At 42.5% G+C, this 21,676-nt stretch overlaps 3 protein-coding genes across 4 annotated transcripts in view; 1 reads left to right on the top strand and 2 right to left on the bottom strand.

Moving 5' to 3' along the window:
- The first annotated feature begins 659 nt into the window (after positions 1–659).
- LOC311489209 (transcription factor JunD-like) lies at positions 660–3,494 on the top strand. The gene has a single exon (XM_084546168.1). The coding sequence runs from the start codon at positions 1,811–1,813 to the stop codon at positions 2,744–2,746; it is 936 nt and encodes a 311-aa protein (XP_084402294.1). The 5' UTR covers positions 660–1,810; the 3' UTR covers positions 2,747–3,494.
- Positions 3,495–5,192: 1,698 nt separating this feature from the next.
- Positions 5,193–13,479, bottom strand: rab3aa (RAB3A, member RAS oncogene family, a). The gene is made up of 5 exons (XM_084546169.1): positions 13,408–13,479; positions 10,469–10,693; positions 8,970–9,088; positions 7,519–7,643; positions 5,193–6,247 (listed from the first exon to the last, which is right to left on the bottom strand). Exons 1-5 carry the CDS (start codon positions 13,408–13,410, stop codon positions 6,057–6,059), a joined length of 663 nt encoding a protein of 220 aa, XP_084402295.1. The 5' UTR covers positions 13,411–13,479; the 3' UTR covers positions 5,193–6,056.
- Positions 13,480–14,209: 730 nt separating this feature from the next.
- The window catches only part of pde4ca (phosphodiesterase 4C, cAMP-specific a), a 49,521-nt gene continuing 42,054 nt past the window's right edge, over positions 14,210–21,676 (bottom strand). For both annotated transcript variants that reach the window (XM_084547133.1, XM_084547134.1), the window contains 9 exons: positions 19,669–19,762; positions 19,322–19,494; positions 19,121–19,219; positions 18,822–18,986; positions 18,582–18,681; positions 18,312–18,466; positions 18,101–18,223; positions 17,820–18,002; positions 14,210–17,712 (listed from right to left, as the gene is read on the bottom strand). In XM_084547133.1, the coding sequence (XP_084403259.1) occupies positions 17,206–17,712; positions 17,820–18,002; positions 18,101–18,223; positions 18,312–18,466; positions 18,582–18,681; positions 18,822–18,986; positions 19,121–19,219; positions 19,322–19,494; positions 19,669–19,762 (1,599 nt within the window). In that variant the 3' untranslated portion in view covers positions 14,210–17,205. The remainder of the gene's footprint in view (positions 17,713–17,819; positions 18,003–18,100; positions 18,224–18,311; positions 18,467–18,581; positions 18,682–18,821; positions 18,987–19,120; positions 19,220–19,321; positions 19,495–19,668; positions 19,763–21,676) is intronic.

The raw sequence follows: 21,676 nt of genomic DNA, 5'->3' as shown, positions 1-21,676 counted from the left end.
TCCGTCTGAAGGTGGACAAAGTATATCTCACACCACCTCTGACGCGCTCCGTTACCTGAGCGTAGAGGACAAACCTTCCCAGTTTGTTGTCATGAAGTCACAGCTAATCTAATATCGCCTGCTGGAACAGCTCTTTTTTTCATTCTCGGCGCGGTCCACACCCCTGTGTTGCGAAATGACTCACACATTCTGGACACTGCACCCAATGTGACTGGCACAGAGAAGAAAACATACTCTCCACACATGCTCTTCTTTCTTTTTTTTTTTTCTGGAGAGCATTATTAAGTTAATGTCTCAAACAAGCTATCTCATTCATGTTGGAGGCTCGGTGGTTTTCCACAATCAGCACAGATTGTAGAGTGTGTGCTTCTGAATCACAGCACACACTCTACACCTCCAGCAGCCACCTACACAACCTGCACTGCAGTTGCTAACAGTCCCTCCTTCTCCTTCCTCAACCCGTTCACCTTTCCCTCTCTCTGTGTCTTGCCTGCGTCACACAGTGTGTCAGTGTTGCCATGGAAACTGATGATGCCCTCTCTGCTCTGTGGTGCTGATGCAGACGGTCTGCTGACGTCCTTACCGTGTATGGGTGGAATAATAATTTGCCACTGTAGTTTCCATCACAGGGCTCGGCTAAGTGTTTTTCTCGTTTACATTGCTATTTATAACGTGCATTTCTGGTCTGTGTGACATTTAAATCACAGGTTTATCTGGGCGTCCTTGATTTTGAAGTGCACTGATTCAGATTGATACGAATGATTTTATACGTGTGTTTTGTCAAAATGAATTCTCATTATTCTTAATTCTTTTCATTATTACGATGACTAATATCGCTGCACCTATTTGTGGAACATATAAAGAAGCATCTAGAAGCCACAGGCCGTTAAAACTGTGAAAACACAAGAGTGTTTGTACTTCAGCAGCCACTGATGGACATGTCAAGACATTAACCTTTCCACAAGCTACTTTCAATCACAGTACAGACTGGTTTCCTCATTCTGCTGTCACTGTTTCCTTCCCCTTTCTAATTCATGCTCATGCTTCAAGCCGAATACCGACCGGGACACGTGGAGACATCACATTTTAAGAGTCTCTCTTAGTCCTGTTTGTGCGAATGTTGAATGTTACCTGCCCTTAAAGAGCTGGAGGGAGAGGTGTTATAACTACAGTCTGGTGAACAGTCTGAACTTGAACCAGTAAAACATATTACAGTTTTTATTGTATTCTGCTCTGTGTTGTGTTAAAACCTGCTTTAGGCTGAGTTGAAAGAACATTTTCTGTAGAGCCTGTTCCTCTGTTCTTCCTTTCCTTGGCCCTCGCCTCTTACACCTTCCCCGCCCAGTCTCTGCTCTCTTTTGGCGACCCTGAGCTTTTTTATGCTATGACATCAAACCACAATGCATTGCACTGTTTGTAGTTTACCTAAAGTCTCCATGGCAATAAAGACCGGCTCTGCCCCTTATTCAAATTGAACCGGAAACCAACGTCATTTTGGGCCAATCTCCGCGCTCTGGAGTGACATAATGGAATTTTTAGGGCTAGAAAGCGAGAGAGATCTGGCGCTGCGCATAGCAGTCGTGCCATCGGGAAAAGACAATATCATACGCGCGCAGGAGGGACACAACAGAGCCCCTCAGGCACATCAGCTCAAGTGGTCGACTGAGAGAGTGAGTGGAGGTACCGAAGAAGGGGATAAGGAAACGGGATCATTTAAAATAAGGATCAGCTGATTTCCTCATGTTCGGATGTGTCTGTTCAACAATCGTTAATGCGTAACGCTCAACACTCCCTCATATGAGGGTGTAGAATGGAAACAACCCTCTACCAAGGCGCCGTGGTGAATACTCCGAGGGTTTCCAGCATCTACTCCCAGAGCACGATGATGAAGAAGGAAATTAATCTGAACCTGGACGACCAGAACTCCGAGCTGAAATCAAACCCGCTCCGGGACACAGACGGACTTCTCAACTCCCCTGACTTGGGGCTCCTGAAACTAACCTCTCCGGACCTGGAGCGCCTTATTATCCAGTCCAACGGTCTGGTCACGACCACCAACCCGACCTCCCAGTTCCTCTACCCGAAGTCAGCCAGCGACGAGCAGGAATTCGCGGAGGGCTTTGTCAAGGCGCTGGAGGATCTTCACAAGCAGAACCAGCTGAGCGAGGCGGGGTGCGTCTCCGTGGATAGACTGGAGCTCCTCGGATCGTCCAACGCAGCCGTCTCGGCCGGGCTTCAGGCGTCAGACCTTCCGGTGTACACTACTTTGAACGGCTATGCGGCCAGTCCGCTCGGAGCCACCACCATCAACTACTCCACGGACACCATTCCCTTCCCGCCGCCTCCGTCTCATCTCACCAGCGCGCAGCAACAGGCGGCCGCTGCGGCTGCTCTGTCACGACTCCAGTCTGTCGGCGGGGTGAAAGACGAGCCCCAGACCGTACCAGACATGCAGAGCTTCGGGGACAGCCCTCCTCTGTCTCCCATTGACATGGACAACCAGGAGCGCATCAAGGCGGAGAGAAAGAAGCTGCGGAACAGGATAGCCGCCTCCAAATGTCGCAAGAGAAAACTGGAGAGGATCTCTCGGCTGGAGGACAAGGTCAAGACCCTGAAAACGCAGAACACCGAGCTGGCCTCCACAGCCAGCGTCCTCAGGGAGCAAGTGGCCCAGCTCAAGCAGAAGGTGATGAACCATGTGAGCAGCGGATGCCAGCTTTTACCAAACCAGGTCCAGGCTTACTAAAATCCCAGGAAAAGGTGCTCTTAACTGACTTTTATACAGCTCTTAATGTTCTCAAGAATACAGGCCAGCATTATCAGGAACATTTGCCTTCTGTATCCTAAATCCTTATCAGACACTTTAATGCGAGGTCATTGTAAATGCACCATCCAGATAAAAGGCAGCAATCGAGAAACAAAAACAGACTGCTCTGTACAAACAGCAGGCCTTGATAAGATCTGCCAGTTAACTGGAATAAAAAAGGTGAAGCAACAGCAGGTATGGACTGCAGCCTGTTTTGATTCATGGAAATCTTGCAGTGTTGCGCATACCCTATAATAGTGGGGAAGCCATGTAGCAAACCGCTATCCATTGGACTGCTAGAGGATAGCATTTATCTGTGTGTAAGCTGGACAATCTCAACAAGGGTGCAACCAAACACCTGGGTGTCACCAAGTGCTGTCACCCACTGAGTAATATAATGCCTTACTTGTTTACAAGCACTTAGTAATGACAAATATATATATATTTTATATTTCTTGTTTTACATATGGTCTTATTTCCCTTTGTTTTGCAAAATTGAACACTGCATGTCTTGTCGCTTTTGTGTACAGTAACCGTTGTATTTTCCATTATGGCTGCTGTGTTGTTCTTCAGTCGCCAAATGTCCATGAATGTATTTGTACGTGCTGAGAAACCCCATGTATCCATGTGTAATGGACAAGTCTCTACCTGTATTAAATTCACTACATTATAAAGCTGATGTGTTTTGTTCATTATTAAAACTTGAGGCTGCTTACTTTACTGTAGTTTCAGCACATCACTCCACACACTTATCTTTGTGAACAGTTGACACTGTGGGTGTTGTATGAAGTGCGGTAGAGAAGCTGAACCAAACCATAGATGGTAAAACAGCTCTAAGGGCAGAAAACGAGGCATTATTGTAGTATTATGCCCTCTGCTGGGCACATTGAGTTACCCTAAAGCATTTCTGGAACATCACATGCGCATTTCTTGTAAATCACCAGCCCTCGGGAACAACCAACACAAAACTGCAGCTTTCAGAATTAGTTTATTGATTCCTCATTTTGGTAAACCTGGCATTACACAATTACAGCACAATTCACACAACTAATGCCTGACGGGCAAAAGGTTCCTATTTACAAGGGTTATTATGACGGGGAGGAGGAGGAGAGGTTCGAAATGTGTTCCTAGATCATTGGCGAGGTTACAGCTGTAGCAAAACACATTAAACAAAAGTAACAAAAATCAACAAAGTCAAACATGAACAAATGTGGAAAGATTCACCTTTTAATGAAGTGTTCAGAGTATTCAGTTTTCTTCCTAAACATTTTTTTTTCCTAGTAGAAAAACTACTAGACAGGTTTCTAACAAACGCTTTTCTTGGATCTAAATTTATCATCGTCCCTGTTCAGACTCTCTTTACACAAACCGGACATTCACACACACCCAAGTACAGTATGTGTGTTCCACACCTTCAGCTGGGTTGTGTGTTACTAATATTTGTGCGTGGAGAGAAAGAACCGAGACTGTCTGCTTTTACTACTACTAAGTTTTAAAAGTTACATAACTGATATCAAACGACAAACAAACCTCCCACTAAAACCATGTGGACATGATAAGAGGTTCTTACACTGGAATGTCTTGTTTTCCTTTTAGAGGAAGCCTCTTAAACTTTGTACACTGTAAACACACAAACGCTTTCATTTACAAGTTGGGACGGTTTGAGCGACTGAATACTATTGAACATCTCTTTAAAAAGTTGAGAGCAGAATGCAATGCATAATCTAGGAAAAACACTACCTTAAAAATAAATTAACTTATAAATAATACAAAATAAATAACTTAGGAGGCGAAACAATTTTTTCATGCCTCGGCGCATTTGTGAACGCATGACTTAGAGAAGGTTTGTACCAACAACACGAGCAGACATGTCCCTCAGCTTAGCATCAGAGAGAAATAAGACTCACAATTTGACCATTAACATGCTTGAAAACATCATAGTGTGTCAAAAATAAGGACGGAAATATCATCTACAAAGACATAAGAGACTATCTGGAAGATGATGGAGATGGTGGGTCTGTGCTGCACCAGTGCTCACACTGAATCACATGCCTTTCTAGTGAGTGCATGTTGCACATTGTATGCAGTGAATGAAAGTTAATACAATGTGAAGGGGCCATGGGCTTAACATCCGAAACCTTTAACCCCATTCGGCACCTCCAAGTACTGAAACTGTTGGACAGATGTGTTTTAAACTCAGACAACAGCTCATACAAATAACCATCCAGTCAACCAGAAAAACATCAACAACATGCACCTCCCACTAAAGCACAGGCAGGAATCCAATATCCCAAATCTTTTTTTTTTTTTATCTCATATGTTAACTTTATATGTATATATATATTATATATGCATTTTAAAATGCACATCTATTGACTTTTATACACTCTGTGTAGTTAAATAGATCCCATATCCTTTTATCTTGATGTATGCCTTAAAAAAAAATAAATAAATGAAATAAAAAAAAATATTAAGAACCTAAAATCTAGTGAGGCAGACGCTATGTCAATCGCCATCCAATTTTTAAAAATTCTGATAAAGACCCCAAAATAATTAGACATTACTTGACCAGTAAGCTGATATGCATTTTTCCTATTCTTGTGTTGAAAAAAGACGAACCTTGTTTGAACGTCAAATTTAGGCCATAATTATCTGTTGAAATTCCACAACACTGGTAAGAGGATTTCACATGCTCAAAACCACACCTGACCAAACGTAAAAACATAAAAAAAAAACATCAACTCTATCCACATGAACACATATATTTTCAGTAGAACAAATGCTTGGTATTCATTTATGTCTGAGGCGCTAGTGCTGAGTGAGACCTGAGGATGTGGGAGAATGATGCTCCTTCACAACCTTTTAGAGTTCATCCAAATTTACATCAACACCAATAAGGAATGATGCAAGCCTTGACTGGCCATTTTATTATCGAGTAAAATATAGTGTGTGTGTGTTCGTTGTGTGAATTACTTGGGACTGTTAAATGTCCTTCACCGCTCCGACTAACCATAACCATCACATAATTTCTGTACGACTGAAATGAATAAAAACTTTGAGATGGTATTTCAGAAAACACTACAGAGCTTTTTCATGTGGACAGTGGTGTAGAAAGAAGGGTGGAGCACGAGAGCAGCCAACTCATATGTGTCTATGTGTGGCAGTGTTTGTGTATGAAAGAGAAAGTGTGACTCAAACTGAAGAGATTGTGGGACAGCATGTGTGTGTTTTTTTTTGTGTGTAGTTGTGTTCAGCAAGCACAATCCTGATGGGACCTCTGAGGCTGCTCGGTGAGCTGTGGCCCCTGTTTTGCTCCGGAGACGGTCGGGTCGTTGTTATCCAGACTCTCTGTCATCCTCTCACAGATGATGTCCACCAGCCGCTCAAAGGTCTGCTTCACGTTAATGTTGTCTTTAGCACTCGCTTCAAAGTACTCAAAACCTGCCAGCAGACAGACATAGGTTTTGGTTACACTTATCCATTTGATTCTACAGTCAGACATTCCCTTCTTATCAAATGAGTCTTTTTAAGTCTTCATAATTTGATTCTATCTTTCCAGATCATAACTGTTGATAAGTAGATATGAACACGTGAATGTGGTAATTGCATAATGTTCAATAAGGTCCAAGTTCACAAGGTGTGAAAATGTTGGCAGAAATTACATGGATGTTGAGTAATATATTTTAATTTAGCTGTATAGAGTTCAGTGCTGAAACGACTTGGAATACATCTTCACAATGTTTACGTCCCCAATTATAGTGGCTCCATTTCCCATGACAGAAAAAGAAGTCAAAAGTGTGAGTAATTCTATTAACAAAGACTCAGTAAGCTGCACATGTTGTAAAAAATAAACTGCTCACCACTGTAGCATAGCCTTTATATATGAGCCGCACAACAGAGAACATCTGACAGCTTTCTGACCTCAAACACAGATTCATGATATATTTAAACGACACGTTCATAAAAGTTATAGTGGAAGTTGTGTCTATTATTTAGTGGTTAACCAAACGATTGAGTGACTTCTTAGAAAATAGTTAATAGATTGATTGAAAAAAAACAAACAAACAAAAAAACACCATAATTGACTGAAAAAAATAAATATGTTTGTTGCTGCCCTAAAAGAGTTTTCTTCAGAATTTTATTATACGTGTGAGGAAAATGTTGAGACTGCCTCATACTTTAATTAATTTCATTACACAGTTAGCTTGATAACTGTTTGACGTCAAAAGTTGCCTGGCACCAATGTTCTCCCTAAGATGGTACCTCTTAAAAGCGAAACATTAGTTTACACAACTTCCCATGTCTTGACCACAAGCTCAAAATTTCCCTTAGAAGGCAGTGATAGTCATCCTCCTTTCACAGATGGTTTCAAAATGAACCTGTGTCACATGTTCGAACAGAAACAGTAGAAAACACCTATAAGACATGCTACTTGTGTCTTAGCAAATTTGCATAAGAAGCTGAAGTACTGATTATCACGTCTCCGACAATATGCTGCTAGTTAAGTCTCTTTGGCATAGCAGCCTGTGATTTATAATGATTTCAGCCTGAACAGCATTCAAACATAGTTTAAGCACAGAAAAGACCAAATATAAACCAGGTTTACAACCACAGAGTAAAACCTCAACCATGTGAACATAATCCAAAAATGGTAATGAGAAAGTGAAACAACACACACAGCATCCAGATCTGATTGGGTCCAGCTGACTTACCCAGCTGTTCTGACAGCTGCCGGCCCCTCTCTGAAGCCACCACTCGTTCATCCTCCATGTCACACTTGTTCCCCACCAAGAGGACCTGAGCATTGTCCCATGAGTATGTCTTGATCTGGGTCGACCTGTTAGCAGAAATAATAAATAACTTCCATTATTTCCGTTTGATCTATTATCTGTGTCTGAATGATGTTTTATTTTGAAAAATGACCGGATTCTCTCCATTACATCCGTCTATGACTCACTCTTGACGCATGTCAAGGCCTCGAGACCATAGATCACGTGATACGTCCCGAGATCGCAAATGACGGGGGCCTTAAACGTCTGTTCGAGACAACAGCTCTGCTGGTGTTCTGGATTAAAGTCATGGCAGAATACCCCGAGATCACCACAACAGCATTGAAAACGCTGTTGCATTTCCGACATCTTATCTGTGTGAAGCAGGGTTTTCTGCAGTGACAGCAACCAAAACAAAATTACGAAGCAGACTGGACCTAAGCAACACACTTTGGGTTTCATTGTCTCCCATTACCCCAAGATGGGACCGTCTTGTTGCAGCAAAACAAGCTCAGGGCTCCCACTGATTCAGTGCTATTGTGAGTAGCTAGTATTTTCATGCACTTTTATTTTTTGTGGTGCGTCTTATTTTGAAGGCCTGTTTTAATGTTACCATAGCGACCAGAGAACGCTGGGGCAGAGACGATGTTACTCGTGTCATGTTCTGTTGTTGGTGTGACGTTATGAGGACGCTGCTAATAAAGTTGCACATGAATACACAGTGGATTTACGTTTATTATTATTTTATAGAGAAAATACTACAGTTTTTATGCCGGTCTCTATTTTGTTTTTATCTGCTACACCTTCCGGTCCGTGAAAATACTGTCTGACATTAAACCGGTCCGTGGCGCAAAAAAGGTTGGGGGCCACTGCTTTAGACCATAGATTCTCAACCGGGGGTCCGCGGACCCCTAGTGGTCCGTGGTGTAATTGCAAGGGGTGGTCCGTGAAAATAAGATATCTATTAAAATAGAGCCTATGACATTTATAGAAATAGCATTATTTTATTCAAATGTGACTGAGACATAACTGAAAGCTCATATTTGCCTCAGAGAGTGAATAAATGCCATAATGCAATTTAAAATGCAGTTTCTGCTGTTTCTATCAAATTGCACCGCCACCCCCCAGATCGGGTGGGGGTTCCTCAGGGTCGATCAAAAATATGCAGAGGTTCCAGGACCCAAAAAAGGTTGAGAAGCACTGCTTTAGACAATTAGACTGCCTGACTACATAGACTCGATTATGTGTTGAGTCCCAGATCCCACAAATTCAGATGTGGAATAATATGTGCTCATAAACAGCAGGAAAACTGGAAGAAATTAGGAGGAAGTAAAACTGCAGCTCATTAAGTCACCCTCTTCGTACACGCAGACACAGACTCAGTCGTCCCTCACCAGTCTTGCACAGCATTGAAGGACTCTTCATTGGTGATGTCATACATGAGGATGAAGCCCATGGCTCCCCTGTAGTAGGCTGTGGTGATCGTCCTGTAGCGCTCCTGCCCAGCAGTGTCCTACACAGACACATCAAAACACAGTCTGTATGTGAGATGCATTTTTGACTACACACAGCTTTATTGTCAAAAAAAGAAGATGAGTTTGACATTATTCCCAGAACCTGCAAAGAATTTTAAATCATGCATTTGCCTCTTGATGAACGCCTAGCGTTAACATTCATCTTAACTCCCATGAGCATTACGTATTCTTCTGGTGTCCCATGTAATAAGCAGTTGGACCCAGGGTCAGGCTTTATGGCACATGTCAAGTGTGCTTCAAGGGTATTGTTATTACACAGTAAATGAAGTGATTCTAGGGGCTGAAGAGTTGAACAGCTGGTAATCATTACAGATACATGATAAGATGGCCAGCATTAGACACAGATGTTATGGGCAGAAAAAAAACAGCTATTTCTATGAAATGCAGGTCTAAGGAAGCTTGCCATTACTCTGAATAATTGGGTGTAGTTGTTTGCAGGTTTGTTGGAATGTAGAGCTTAAACAACTGATGAGTCAATCACTAAAAGCTAGCTGGCAAACATTTTGATAGCTGATTAACTGCTGAAGGCGCTGTTCAAGTAAAAATATCGAACAGTCTGTTATGTGGCTACATCACCGTAAACTGAATATCTTTCGGGTTTAGTCAGTCAAAATAAAACACTTAAAAGATGTTACCTTGGAGTTTGGGAAACTAGAATGAACATTATACAGAATGTAAAAAATAATGAGCAGAAAAATTGTTAATGAGGATAACGGTTAGCTACAGCCATCACGGGTGTGACAACAGCCTCGTATGCCTCCCACAACATACAGGAGAACTGCAGGCTGCACTTTAACAAATCTTGATTGGGGCGGCTGCGGCTCCGCAGGTAGAGCGGGTTGTCCATGAACAAGAGGGTTAGCGGTTCGATCCGTGCATTGTGCAACATGCCGAAGTATCCGTGAACAAGACACTGAACCCCCAGCAACCCCTGGTTGCTCCCAGTGTGTGGTGAATGTGTGTGTACTTGTGTGAGTGAATGCGCTTTGAGTACCAATAGGTAGAAAAGCGCTGTATAAAAACAAGGCCATTTACCATTTACCATAGCTCTCTAAGGCTGTGAGACAGCTTTTGTTCTATGCCTGTTTTAGGCTGTACACAGTGCATCCCTGTGTTATGTAAGAAAATAATGTCAGGCTGAAATCACTGATTGCAACATCATCTGTTACACCCTTACCATTTCAGTCGTAGATGACTCTGAACTGTGTTTAATTTCTCAGAAATTAAGGTTGACTGCAATTTATTTGTGTTTCCTAAGTATGTTCCCCACATTTCTCATTTCATCCACAGAGACCTGTTAGACAATCTGTACCTAGAGGTACAGAGGTACCTCTGTACATGTGTACTTGCTTCCTCACCCAGATCTGCAGCTTTATCCTCTTGTCGTTCCTGTAGATAGTCTTAACCTTGAAGTCGATGCCCACCGTGCTGACAAAGGCTGGTGTGAATGAGTCGTCTGCATAGCGGAAAAGGAAGGAAGTCTTTCCTACACTGCTGTTGCCAATGATGAGGATTTTAAACATGTAATCAAAGTTCTGGTCCGTGGACTCCTTCTGCCCGTATGTGGCATTTGCAGACGCCATCTATGCAAGAATAGAAATCACACAGTTATCAATTACAAAGCGGTTCCTTGAGTAAACAAGATGTTCTCATTTATATGGGGTGGATTCAACAATAGAAACAATATACAGTCCCAAAAATAAGCAGTGTTGTATGAAAGCCAAAACTAAACATGACATCAGCTTCATAAAGACTAAATTTAGTGCAGAGCTATTGTATTGGGTGCTTTCAGGCAGTACGTGTGTTCACAATTCCTCTGCCAATCGCTGGAACATTTTGTGAATGGTACAAATAAATGATGGACATTTTCGTAGAGTATGTGCTTTTCGTTCAGGCTCTGGTTGTAAAAAAACCAAAACAAAAAATCAATCACAAATTAATTACAAGTCAAATTGTAACTCAAGTTATCTACAGACAAAGAAAACTCTGATATCACCTACAAATATCCCCTGAAGCTATTTTCAGACTTTCTTTGTAGTAGTGTCAACCCCCTGAGACGCAGAGGCGTTAATCACATGTTGCCAAAATATAATATGCAGCAATTATGGCATTATGTCTAATGTCTCTATGAAAGGTTTGAAAGTTAAACATTGAGTAGAGTTTCAGTAATGGACAGAGGGGAATGTTTTTTATTTAATATCTGCCAATTGAAGAATCTTTTTAGCAGCAAAGAGTGTGTATCAAGAGGGCCTGACAGCCGATTATTGTCTGTTCTCTTTGATGTATTAAACCTGTGAAACACACCATGACAGGCATACACCAATGAGTCACACCATTAAAACCCCGCTCCTGGCATTTATGGGGAAGTTACTTTGACACATACCACCACCTGGACATTGTTACAGACCAATCAGCCCCCGTGGCAATGACAAGGGGGAGTTCCTTGCACCATGGTGAAAACATAGACCACACAGATACATAGACCAGACCACCTACTTCTACTGCTCCGTGGTCCAGTTCTGATGCTCACATGCTCATTGTAGGTGCCTTCAACAGCTATACAACCCCATACAAAACAAACTGGGATGCACTTTGTTCTGACGGCTTTTTCTCACAACCAGCTTTAACTGTTTCAGCAGTTTGAGTCCAACAGTAGCCTATCTGTTAGACTGAAGCACAGCAAGCCATCCCATTTTGGACCCTTTCAAAGTTCCTTCCACTTGTCCATTTTCCTGCTTCTAAGACAAAATCTTCCCCTGCTGTCTAATACATCGACCGGCCACAACATTAAAATCACTGACAGGAGAAGTAAATAATATTGAGCATGTTGTGACAATACAGTGTTCTCCTGGGAAACGTTTGGACCTGGGATTTATGTGGATGTTACTTGGACATATACCACCCACCTAGACCAGACTAGACAACCCCGCCCCATAGCAATGACACTCCTTGATGGCAGCAGGATGCAGCCTGACACAGACGCGCACACAAAAATGGTTTAGGAACAACTCAAAAAACAGAAGAAGGTGTTGACCTGGTCTCCAAATTCCCCAGATCACAAACGGATCAAGTATCTGTGGGATGATCCACAGAGGCCCCTTCCATCAACCCATAGGCCCCCACTAACAACATTCTGTTACCAGACACCACAGGACACCCTCAGAAGGCCCAAATCCATTCTCTGATGAGTCAGAACTGTTTTGGCAGCAATAGGGGGACCAACACAATATTAGGAAGGTACTTATCATGTTATGCCTCATTGGTGTATGGTCCTATCAACAGGATCATGACACAAATCGAGATAATCAGGGTTATACATTGATTATGGTCAGTAATGTTACAGCTGATCAGAATATCTGTTCAAGATGTTTTGAGACTACTGGACACAAAAACTCAGATGCAAAACATCTGAATGTCAATGTTAGTCTCTTCTAGACCCGTGATGGGGTTAAAAACGTCACTTTCGTCTGCTGCATGAGGCCATGCTACACAGTCTCACTGACTTAGTGACAGAGAACACGGTCGTTTCGCCAAGAGGCTGTGTCACTACAGCCAGCCACTCAGCCTGGAGTGTTTCCACCTCGTGTCAATAATACAGGTCGGATAAGGAGCACACGCCTCCACCCCATGCAAGATAAGAGGACGGAAGTAGCAGGGCTTAGCAGGCTAAGCATCAGCTAAACTGACTATCCTCTCCCGTCCAGGGAGGGCAGGGAGCCTCCGTGGAGCGCTAGGCTGGCCAGCTAATTATGAATGACCATATGGTTGGCTAGAATTTGCCTCGTAGGCCACAGTAAATTAGAGACAGAAACATTGTAGTGCACTCTGACTGCTTTTGAACACAATTCAAACGGCCTGAAACACATCACCAATCCCCGGCTGAGCTTAGCTTGACAGAGAATATGCATGAACCTGACAGTCTGGTTAGCTGGAGGAGAGACTAGGAAACACAAGACAAGGCGTTTTTGTTACAAAACACGTTTCTAGTAAAATAAAGATATAGCGACTATTAAAGAAACGAATGTAACACGGTTAAATTTAAAAATTTCTTCTTTTAATGTGCACAAATTAAAGCCAGTATCTCTACCTTTAATGCGACCGTTACCAGTATTTAAATGTGGCAGCAGGAGCTAGCTAAGCATCCCAGCTATGTCAAATGAAGGTTACTCTTGCTTATTTACAACTAATTTTTCTACCTAAATTAAAGACCACGCAACCCGAAAATAATCCACATGCTATCTGTTGCTGCTGTTACACGTAACCTGTCCGCGCAACGACAAATAAGCGCATTGTTTACCATGAAATGTGTGTTTTTCTCCTCGGCTTCACTGCAGCGGCTAGCCCAGCGCCCAGCAGCTTTGCACCTGCAGTAGCTCGTGCGCCTCTTGATTGGCAGCCCCAGCAAAAGCTGTTGGAGAGTGTAAGGATGATTGACAGGACGATTGACCAATCAGCGAGCAGATCCGACTTCCTCAGTGACGCCCACAGACCTAATGTTTGAGGATGAGCATGAATGCGACTACCAATTTATCAAAGTGATAAAAATAATGTTTTATGAGACATTAAGAAATAGCAGAATACCATTGTCAGTCCAGCTGTACAACACCTCACCTTTATGTAACAGATAACTCATGTTATTCATGTTAATAGACACTATTGCACTATTCCTATGTACAGTATATAATATATTCCATATATTGGGTAATTGACAATAACATCTTAGATCTGACTATAGTTTAATGCAGTACTTTCTGTACTGTCACAGTATTGAATATGTGCTTCTTCACTACTTCTTGATATACAGTACATTTATATTACTATGTTTCTTTTTGCATGTGTCCAAAACTCTTCCTAACATATTTGGTATTTTTGTAAACCTACATTTGAAATAACATCATATGCGTTCGAACAATATTGTCTGCACACTGTCTAACTGAAATGATTGATCTTGTGTGTAGTAGCAGCGATCAATCACTCATGTCAATAATAAATGATTTTTTATTCATCATGAAAACAGATTTTGCTGTTTTTTATAATGGACATAACATGTGCTTGGGTTTTCATTAGAACGAAAATATCTAGTTATTTAAACGGGATTACATTTACTTGTGTTTTATTATTTCATTCTCTCATAAAAGCAGAGAACAAGACGTCAAAGAATGAAGAGTTTTTCCTTTATTGGCAAGGCATACAGTTCTAGTTGGAGAGAGGGCTAACACAGCCACAGTTAAACAGCCGAGTTTGGATTGTCAAAGCGAGAGAGTCTCAGTTCATGACCCATATTCATAAAACCTCTACAAACAGAAATACTTGTCTGGGATGCCTGTTGATGACTATATTAATCTTCACTATGAGTCAAAAAAGTCTCAGCTACTGCGAGATCCTTCATGAATATGTGATCTGAACAGATGAGCCAAAACAGAGGAAGACAGGAAAGAAGAGATGCTTCAGAAAATCCAGACGGAAATCTGCCATAGCAAGTTATTTTTTATACCAAGAAAAACATGAAAGTGAGTATTTTGCTTATGTATAATGTTATTCGCAGACATAAAGAAACGAGAAGGAAAAAGTTGAGTAATAGTTGAAATCTGTCCTCACACTTTAACCTATACAGAAGTACTAAACCTCAGACAAAAAAAAAAAGAGTCTACTCATTTGTCTCATCGTTTCTGACAGATAATACAGAAATAATAAATAAATTGAACATGAAGTACTGTGAGGAAAATGTACAAAATCAAACAGTTAGTGACATGCAGAGACTGAATCCTTGCATGTTGTGCTGGTTAAGATGTTGTTAAATAGTCCTTAGTGTTGAAGGCATCCTTGAGTGTTGGTCTGCTTGGTGCTGTTTATGGCTACAGAAAGGATTGCACATATTTTACTCCAGCATGTCGGTGACCAGAAAAAAAAATCCCAAGTTTGAAAATAAGGCTTCAACAAAACAAACGACAAAAAAAAAAAAAAAAGCTCATTCATACGTTTAAACGCAATTTACTCTACAAGTTTCTCCACAGGTGAAGTTTTGTAATTACTCAATATGCGCCAATGTCACGCACTTCAACAAACCACATGTTATACAGTCAGTTATGTATATAAAAAAAGACTTCAATCCTGCCGACATCAAACCTTTAAGAGCTGTAGTGGTCCAGCCCCGTGCAATTCAATTCAACCATCAGAAAAACAGTGAAACAGTCACACTAAACATCTTCAACTGAACTGGAAGTGCAGAACTGTAAAAGTACCGTACAAAGTGCTTTGGTGTTTTGTTTTTTCTTAGCAAATACTTCAAAAAAGTCAACCCAGTCATTCACTCACACACAACACAAAACACATCACTGTTTTAAGACAATATCAGTTTCAGTTACTGTTAGAAAAAAGGAAGAGAGACACTAAGGTCAGATTGGCACACAGGGCGCTACAATCAACCAACTTTATCAGTCACTGATGGAAAGTAGCCAGTGGCAAAATGGAAATTACAGTACGGGTTGTGTCATGCTTGCTTGGCACTTGTTTTGTCATTGACTGTGTCCCTGTGAAGAGCGAAATATTGATCAATGAGAGGAAAGAGAGGAAAAATTCTGGCACAGGAAACTGTCTCTCGGTAACCTCCTGGGTTTTTACAGTTACAGCGATGCAGATGAGGAAATCTGTCTTTGCAACACCTTTTCTTCTAATACACTGCCCTCATCCCTCCAGTAATTTAAGAAAGTGGATACTAAGAACACTATTTCAGTGGGTGGATGCTGTGTAGTGACAATGGTGGATTTGAATGGACGCACTAATGCATTTGTAGCAGTGCTGCAGCATTTAGTTTTTGCATGATGTCTGCGCTGGTTGCTGTTTCTCAGTCAACAGCCTCCAGTGAGTTCATGGCATTGGCTCGAGCCCTTAAAAAACCACAATGAGGGCTAGCTATGAACAAAACTGAAAAAGTGCTAAACTTAAAGGCAAACTGATAAAATGGGTGCCGAACATCTAGAATGAAAAAAAAGTGTGATTACAAAAAAATAAAAAATAAAATAAAGAAACAAAAGAATCAAATATGAGCAACTGTTGACAGTTTTGGGTAGTTAGATTTTAAATTATTTACCTCAGTACCAGAACTTCAGTTCCACTTGTGGACACCGGGAGGCGCCATATGCACAGCCCACATTGCTGCGGATGTAATTCATACTCTGCCTAAGCCACACTGACCCTGGCTCAGTTTGGTTGCTTTCTGGAAATAACACATCTCAAACAACTGAAAACATGATCATAATATGAAGGGCCAGATCATTCATTATAATCATACTCTTCCTCCAAAATAAAAGCCTGCTGAACACAATTAAATGGGCTGTGCAACACTAGCAGAAAACAGTGCTACTGTTTGTGTACAATGACATATTCACTCAAAAATATTTGCTACATTTAAAGTTTCCTGCATATAACCATGCATAGCTCCTTTCTGCCATTACTTTGCTTACACTACTTTAAAGTCTGCTGTGGACTGTATCTTCATTTAGTGTGTGCATGGATGTAAATAAAAGACAATAGAATAAACAAAGAACTAAAAAGGCAGGCATAACAGCATTGTCCCTGTAATTTGCAAGTTTGGCAAGATGTCTTAAAAGACTTTGTTGTGTTTTCACGGTCATTCGTCATCACTTCCTCACTTTCTTCACAAATACTCCAAAAGAGGAAGACACTTCTGTCCATAGTTGTAGAAGACCTTAGGCTGGCTGGTAGAAAGGTAAGTTTTTGTAACTTCTCATGTCTCTGCAGAACTTTATCCACATTTTGTCTGAATGAAAGACACAGAACACAAAGGACCGGTCAGAAACTTGGTTTCCTGTCCATCCTGGAACAGTGACTCAGTCTATCTGTCTCTCCAGTGCAAGTGACTGCTGTGTAAAACTGCAGAACCTTCTTCATACCCCCCACATCCACCCGCACTCCCATGCACCCAACCCCGAGTCTTGCTGTCACCCTGTCCACACAAAGCCAGAGGTGGTGGCATTCGCTTGGAGTGGGAGAAGGGGAGTGACAGAGGACGAGGCACCGAAATCGAGAACAATGAAACAAAGAAGGCCAAAAGAAAAAATACTTTTGACAGGTGCTATGTGCCAAGTCTGAAGCGCGGTACCCCAGAGACGTCATCTTGGTCTGTTTCTCTTTCTTCTTCCATTTCTTTATCAGAGTCTACATAAAACGTCCTGCCTGAGTCACTACTGAGCATTTTGGGAAGCCGTCGGGTTGTAGTGGGTGCCGAGTCAAATCCACTGCCGCAGTCAGTTCTGCCCAGGTCAGGCCCCTTACTGCTGCTGTAGCCCTCCTCATCCTCGGGTGGACTCTCTGTATCAGACTCTCCTTCTTCTTCCAAGGTCAGCTCAAACTGAAACTTGTCCACCGATGAGGGGCCTCCACCCCCACCGGGTGCTGAAGCTTCCCCCGCATGCGCTCCTTCCTCCTGGATTTCTGGGTGGGGTGAGGGGCTGTGGGGGATCATGCTCTGGTACCACTCTCTGTTGTCCTCCAGTGTGTCCAGGATCTCCTGAGCATCAGGATGGACCAGGTCGGCCCATGTCTCCCACAGAGGATGAACAATGTAGTCAATGAAACCCACCTGGAAAAGAGAGAAAAAAGATTTAATTTCACTGATACTACATTTTAATTTAACACTATATTAATTTAGAGTAGCAGTAGGAAAAGTACTGCAGATTAATTCTGTACCTGATTCTTTTCTATTGAGGCATTGTGTTTGTCACACATGGGGCTAATCTCCATGCCCTTGTCTCTCTCCCTGTCCCCCTGGGTGAAAAACTCCACCATGATGCGGTCTGTCCACTGACGGTACAGCTCAAGAGGTTTGGTGGGGTTGCTCAGGTCTGCACAGTGAACCATGTTCTGAAGAACCTGTAGTGACACAACAAACAGTGGGTGAATATCAAATAAAGAAACACATGTATAGCATAATCATTTTACTTTGTGTTTTATATGACAACAGCTCTCACCTGAATGCGATCTGAATAGTTGTCCAGGAGCAGGACTCCAAGGCTGGTGACCTTCTTAGTCTCCACCATGGTTTTCAGGTCTGCTAATAGGTTCATATGTTTAGACATGTCTGTGGCCAGCACCTGCAAGAACAACAATGATATTAGCTCTTTTAGTATTTACTATTTGAACTGAGGACAAAACAGAAGTCTTTAACCTAAGATGTCTTACCATGTCAATGACCATTTTGCGCAGTGACTGTCTCTGTTTTTTGCTGAGGTTCTTAAAGATGTCACAGTTATCTTCCTGCAGAAGCTTAAAGCCTACAGCCAGGTGGTGATTCTCTAGCACCGACGAATCATTGTACATCAGGGCCAGCTCTGAGTCTGAAGACAAAAAGACAGTTTTGGGCACGGGCACGTGTTTTACGGGTACCTCGTCCACATAATTAAACACACCCACGCACATCTACATAATCCCCGTGGAGCTATGCCAACTCACTGGTGTTGATGAGAAACTGATTGGAAACCCCAGGGTGATCCACATCATGGATGGCGCTGGCAAAGAGAGCAGCCAGGATCTCCAGATCAGTAAACACAGCCTTGGAAGACAAGCACAAGAAGTCAGTCAATATGTGTGTGGAGGCTCTCAACATGACAGGACATGTACAGATCTTTTTTTTTTTTTTTATTTACTTAATAAAGATGTTTTATTTTCTCTACAGTGAATTAGAGAAGTTACCTCCAGCGCAGGTGTGGACAGCAGCACATGTGTGGACTGGACCACGTCTGCGGCATGGATGTTGTTGTGATAGGCCACATCCGAATGATAATGATCCTCCAGAGTCATCATGAAGGTAATAAAAGTGTCCACTGGAATCTTAAAAGACTTCAGCAGGTCACGTTCCTACAGCAGTAACAGAGACAGAAAACACTGGGTCACTCACGGAAAATAATTTGATTAAATTTTCATTCGTTTGTTTGTGTTGTCCCTAGTGGATCCATTTGCTGTGCCAAAAGTTTGAGTTTATAAGGAGTTACCTGGAAGATGGTATACATGGTGACCGTCAATGGGCGATTCCCAGAGTACTCCGAGACCTTAAAGGTGTCAATACCCCATCTGTTTATGTCCTCAAGCTCCTACCAGTGAATAAAGATAAACACACATATTAAACAACATATCATATGTGGGTGAACGTACAGAACTGCAGGAACACCGGAGTGTCAGGTAAGTCCTCATACCTTGGCTAGGAGTCCTTCCTGGCTACTGTTGACTCCAAAGCGAGGGATGGTAGAGGGGGCAAGGCTGGGACTGTGGGTAGCTTTCTTCACCCCGCTGATTTGAGACATGGGCCGCTTCTTCTTGTCTTTCTCCTTGGTTGGGGGAGACATGATGTCCATGTCATGTTGCTTCTCTGTCAGATGAGGTGAGACACACTGTGGTTAACGCTTCAGTCTCTTCGAGATCACACTGGAAATTCAGCGCTGGAACAATATCTTTCTGTTGCATCCTGCTGACATGCAGTGTTGTGTGTGCGTATCTGTGCCTGTATGCAGAGCAGCGTAATCTACAAAGAGGAAGCGTTTACCTAGAAAGGTGCTAGAGATGAACTCGGACACCTGGTTCCCTGAACGGCTGGTTTCTGACAGCTGGGTGAGCTCTCGGTTCAGCATCCTCTTGAACTAAGGACAAACACACATAAGAATCAATGAGCTTGATCAAACACACTATTTGCTAAACGGTGGACAGACTAGGACACGTCGATTCAATCGCTTTTTGCAACAACTGTTATCTCCTAACAGCAGCATATCCTAAATGCACCTTTTTTCAAGGAATGCGACGTGTGTGTTGAAGGCTTTCATTTTATTTGTACCTTAAACTTCTTGTTTATTGTTTCATGTGTTTTGAGTTTTAGACGTCTGTGCTGAATATCATGACATGTGAGGTAAATACAGACTCACTGCTTTGCATAGGCAAAGCTGAAAGTCAGGTGTATGTGTGCAAACAAGACCAACAGTTGATTACTCAGAGATAAAAGGCTGCTGATGTAACTGAACATGCTGATGTGAGATGTGTCAAGTCTCAGAGAAAGCCACCCTGCCCACTATCTCAAACATTAGTTCATCTCTTCACACTCGCAAAACAAGCAACATGTGAGCCTCGAGCAGTCTCATCCCCTCCCACCCAGTTCATCCCTCGCCTCTCCTTACCTGAATGAACATCCACGATGCGGAGATGACATAACTCACTTCTGGCATTTCAGCACAAAGTCAAGCATGGGAGCAAAAACAAAACGGAGTGATACAGCCGGGCTTTCTCGCTGTCCCCTGCCTGTTCCGACAGAGCAACAGACAGGAGGGACACTGCGCTCCTATCCTGCTTGCCTGAGCAAAACCCACTGCAAGCAGGCTGTCCACTGGTTATTGCTGTGGAAGCATGGATCAGTACGTGCTGAACAGATGGAAAAAGACTGTTCAGAGGTCCATGGAAGAACAAGAGAATGGAAGCATAGCTGTGGGAATGCTGTGGGACGCAAGGATGCAAGGCAGAGAAGCCACACTCCCTCTCTCCCCCTGACTCTCCCTCATTCACTCAGTTACTGCCCGCTCACTATGTGTGTAAACAGAGAGAGAACGAGGTACTCTAATCCCCGCCTCCTTCCAAAAATGCCTAAGAATAGCATCCAATCCCGTCACTGCTGCGGCAGAGGTTGGAGAAACAGGGGCCGTCATTGGCCGGGGGACGCTCAATGTAGGCAGGGCAGAGAGTCAGAGGCGGAGGTTGTGAGACGCACCATGTGCACCAAGTTTGAAGAAGATATGAGGGAAAAGCTTTGAATGGATGGGGAGGGGGTTCATTCACGTAGCCAAAAATAAAAACAGTACACCATGCACGACAAAGATGTAGGTACATGGCCCATTATGATGTTCAGATGAGCACAAGATAACAAACTACTGTGACACTACGCAAAGCAGATGCTCTTAGCTTAATGTATGAGCCTAATGAAAAGAATATGTCACTGTGTGAGAGGAAGAATAATGGAAAATATGTTGACGGCATATTATATTTATGCATTTTGCCGAAAATATAACTTTTTATTTCTAAAATACAGTTTGTGTTTCTAAGAAGACATACGATATATACAGGTCACTGTCACATTATAGCAGTAAGGCGCAGGACGTCACCATCTATTTGCTTTTTTTCTGAATCTCATATCCGTGGTGATAACTGTTGACAGCTTGGTGTGCAATGAACATTTCCTCAACTATGCTATTCAAAGCGATCCAGAAAGGTCTCACTTTTCCTCAACGACACAAGCAGGGGTCATTAAAGACAAATTACCTCTTTAAACAAATCTAAACGATACAGCCGTCAGTGATGCAGAAATTGTTCACTCCAGCCTCCCATGTGTCTTTGTTCCCAAGTGCCAGCATGGATAACCTGCCACTGACTGAAGCTGCCCATTGACTGATCTGCAGCAGTTAAGGATGGAGGAGGGTGGGGTTACCTCCCACGAAACCCCAGCCACCGCCACGTGAGCTTGTGACGTGTATAATGGTATATGTTTCAAACAGTATGTGATAGGACGCAATGCG

The sequence above is a fragment of the Chelon labrosus genome (genome assembly GCF_963514085.1).
Source record: "Chelon labrosus genome assembly, chromosome: 6".
Classification (NCBI taxonomy): Eukaryota; Metazoa; Chordata; class Actinopteri; order Mugiliformes; family Mugilidae; genus Chelon; species Chelon labrosus.
Note: the sequence above shows the minus strand (reverse complement) of the source record. Positions and strands in the feature narration are given on the sequence as shown.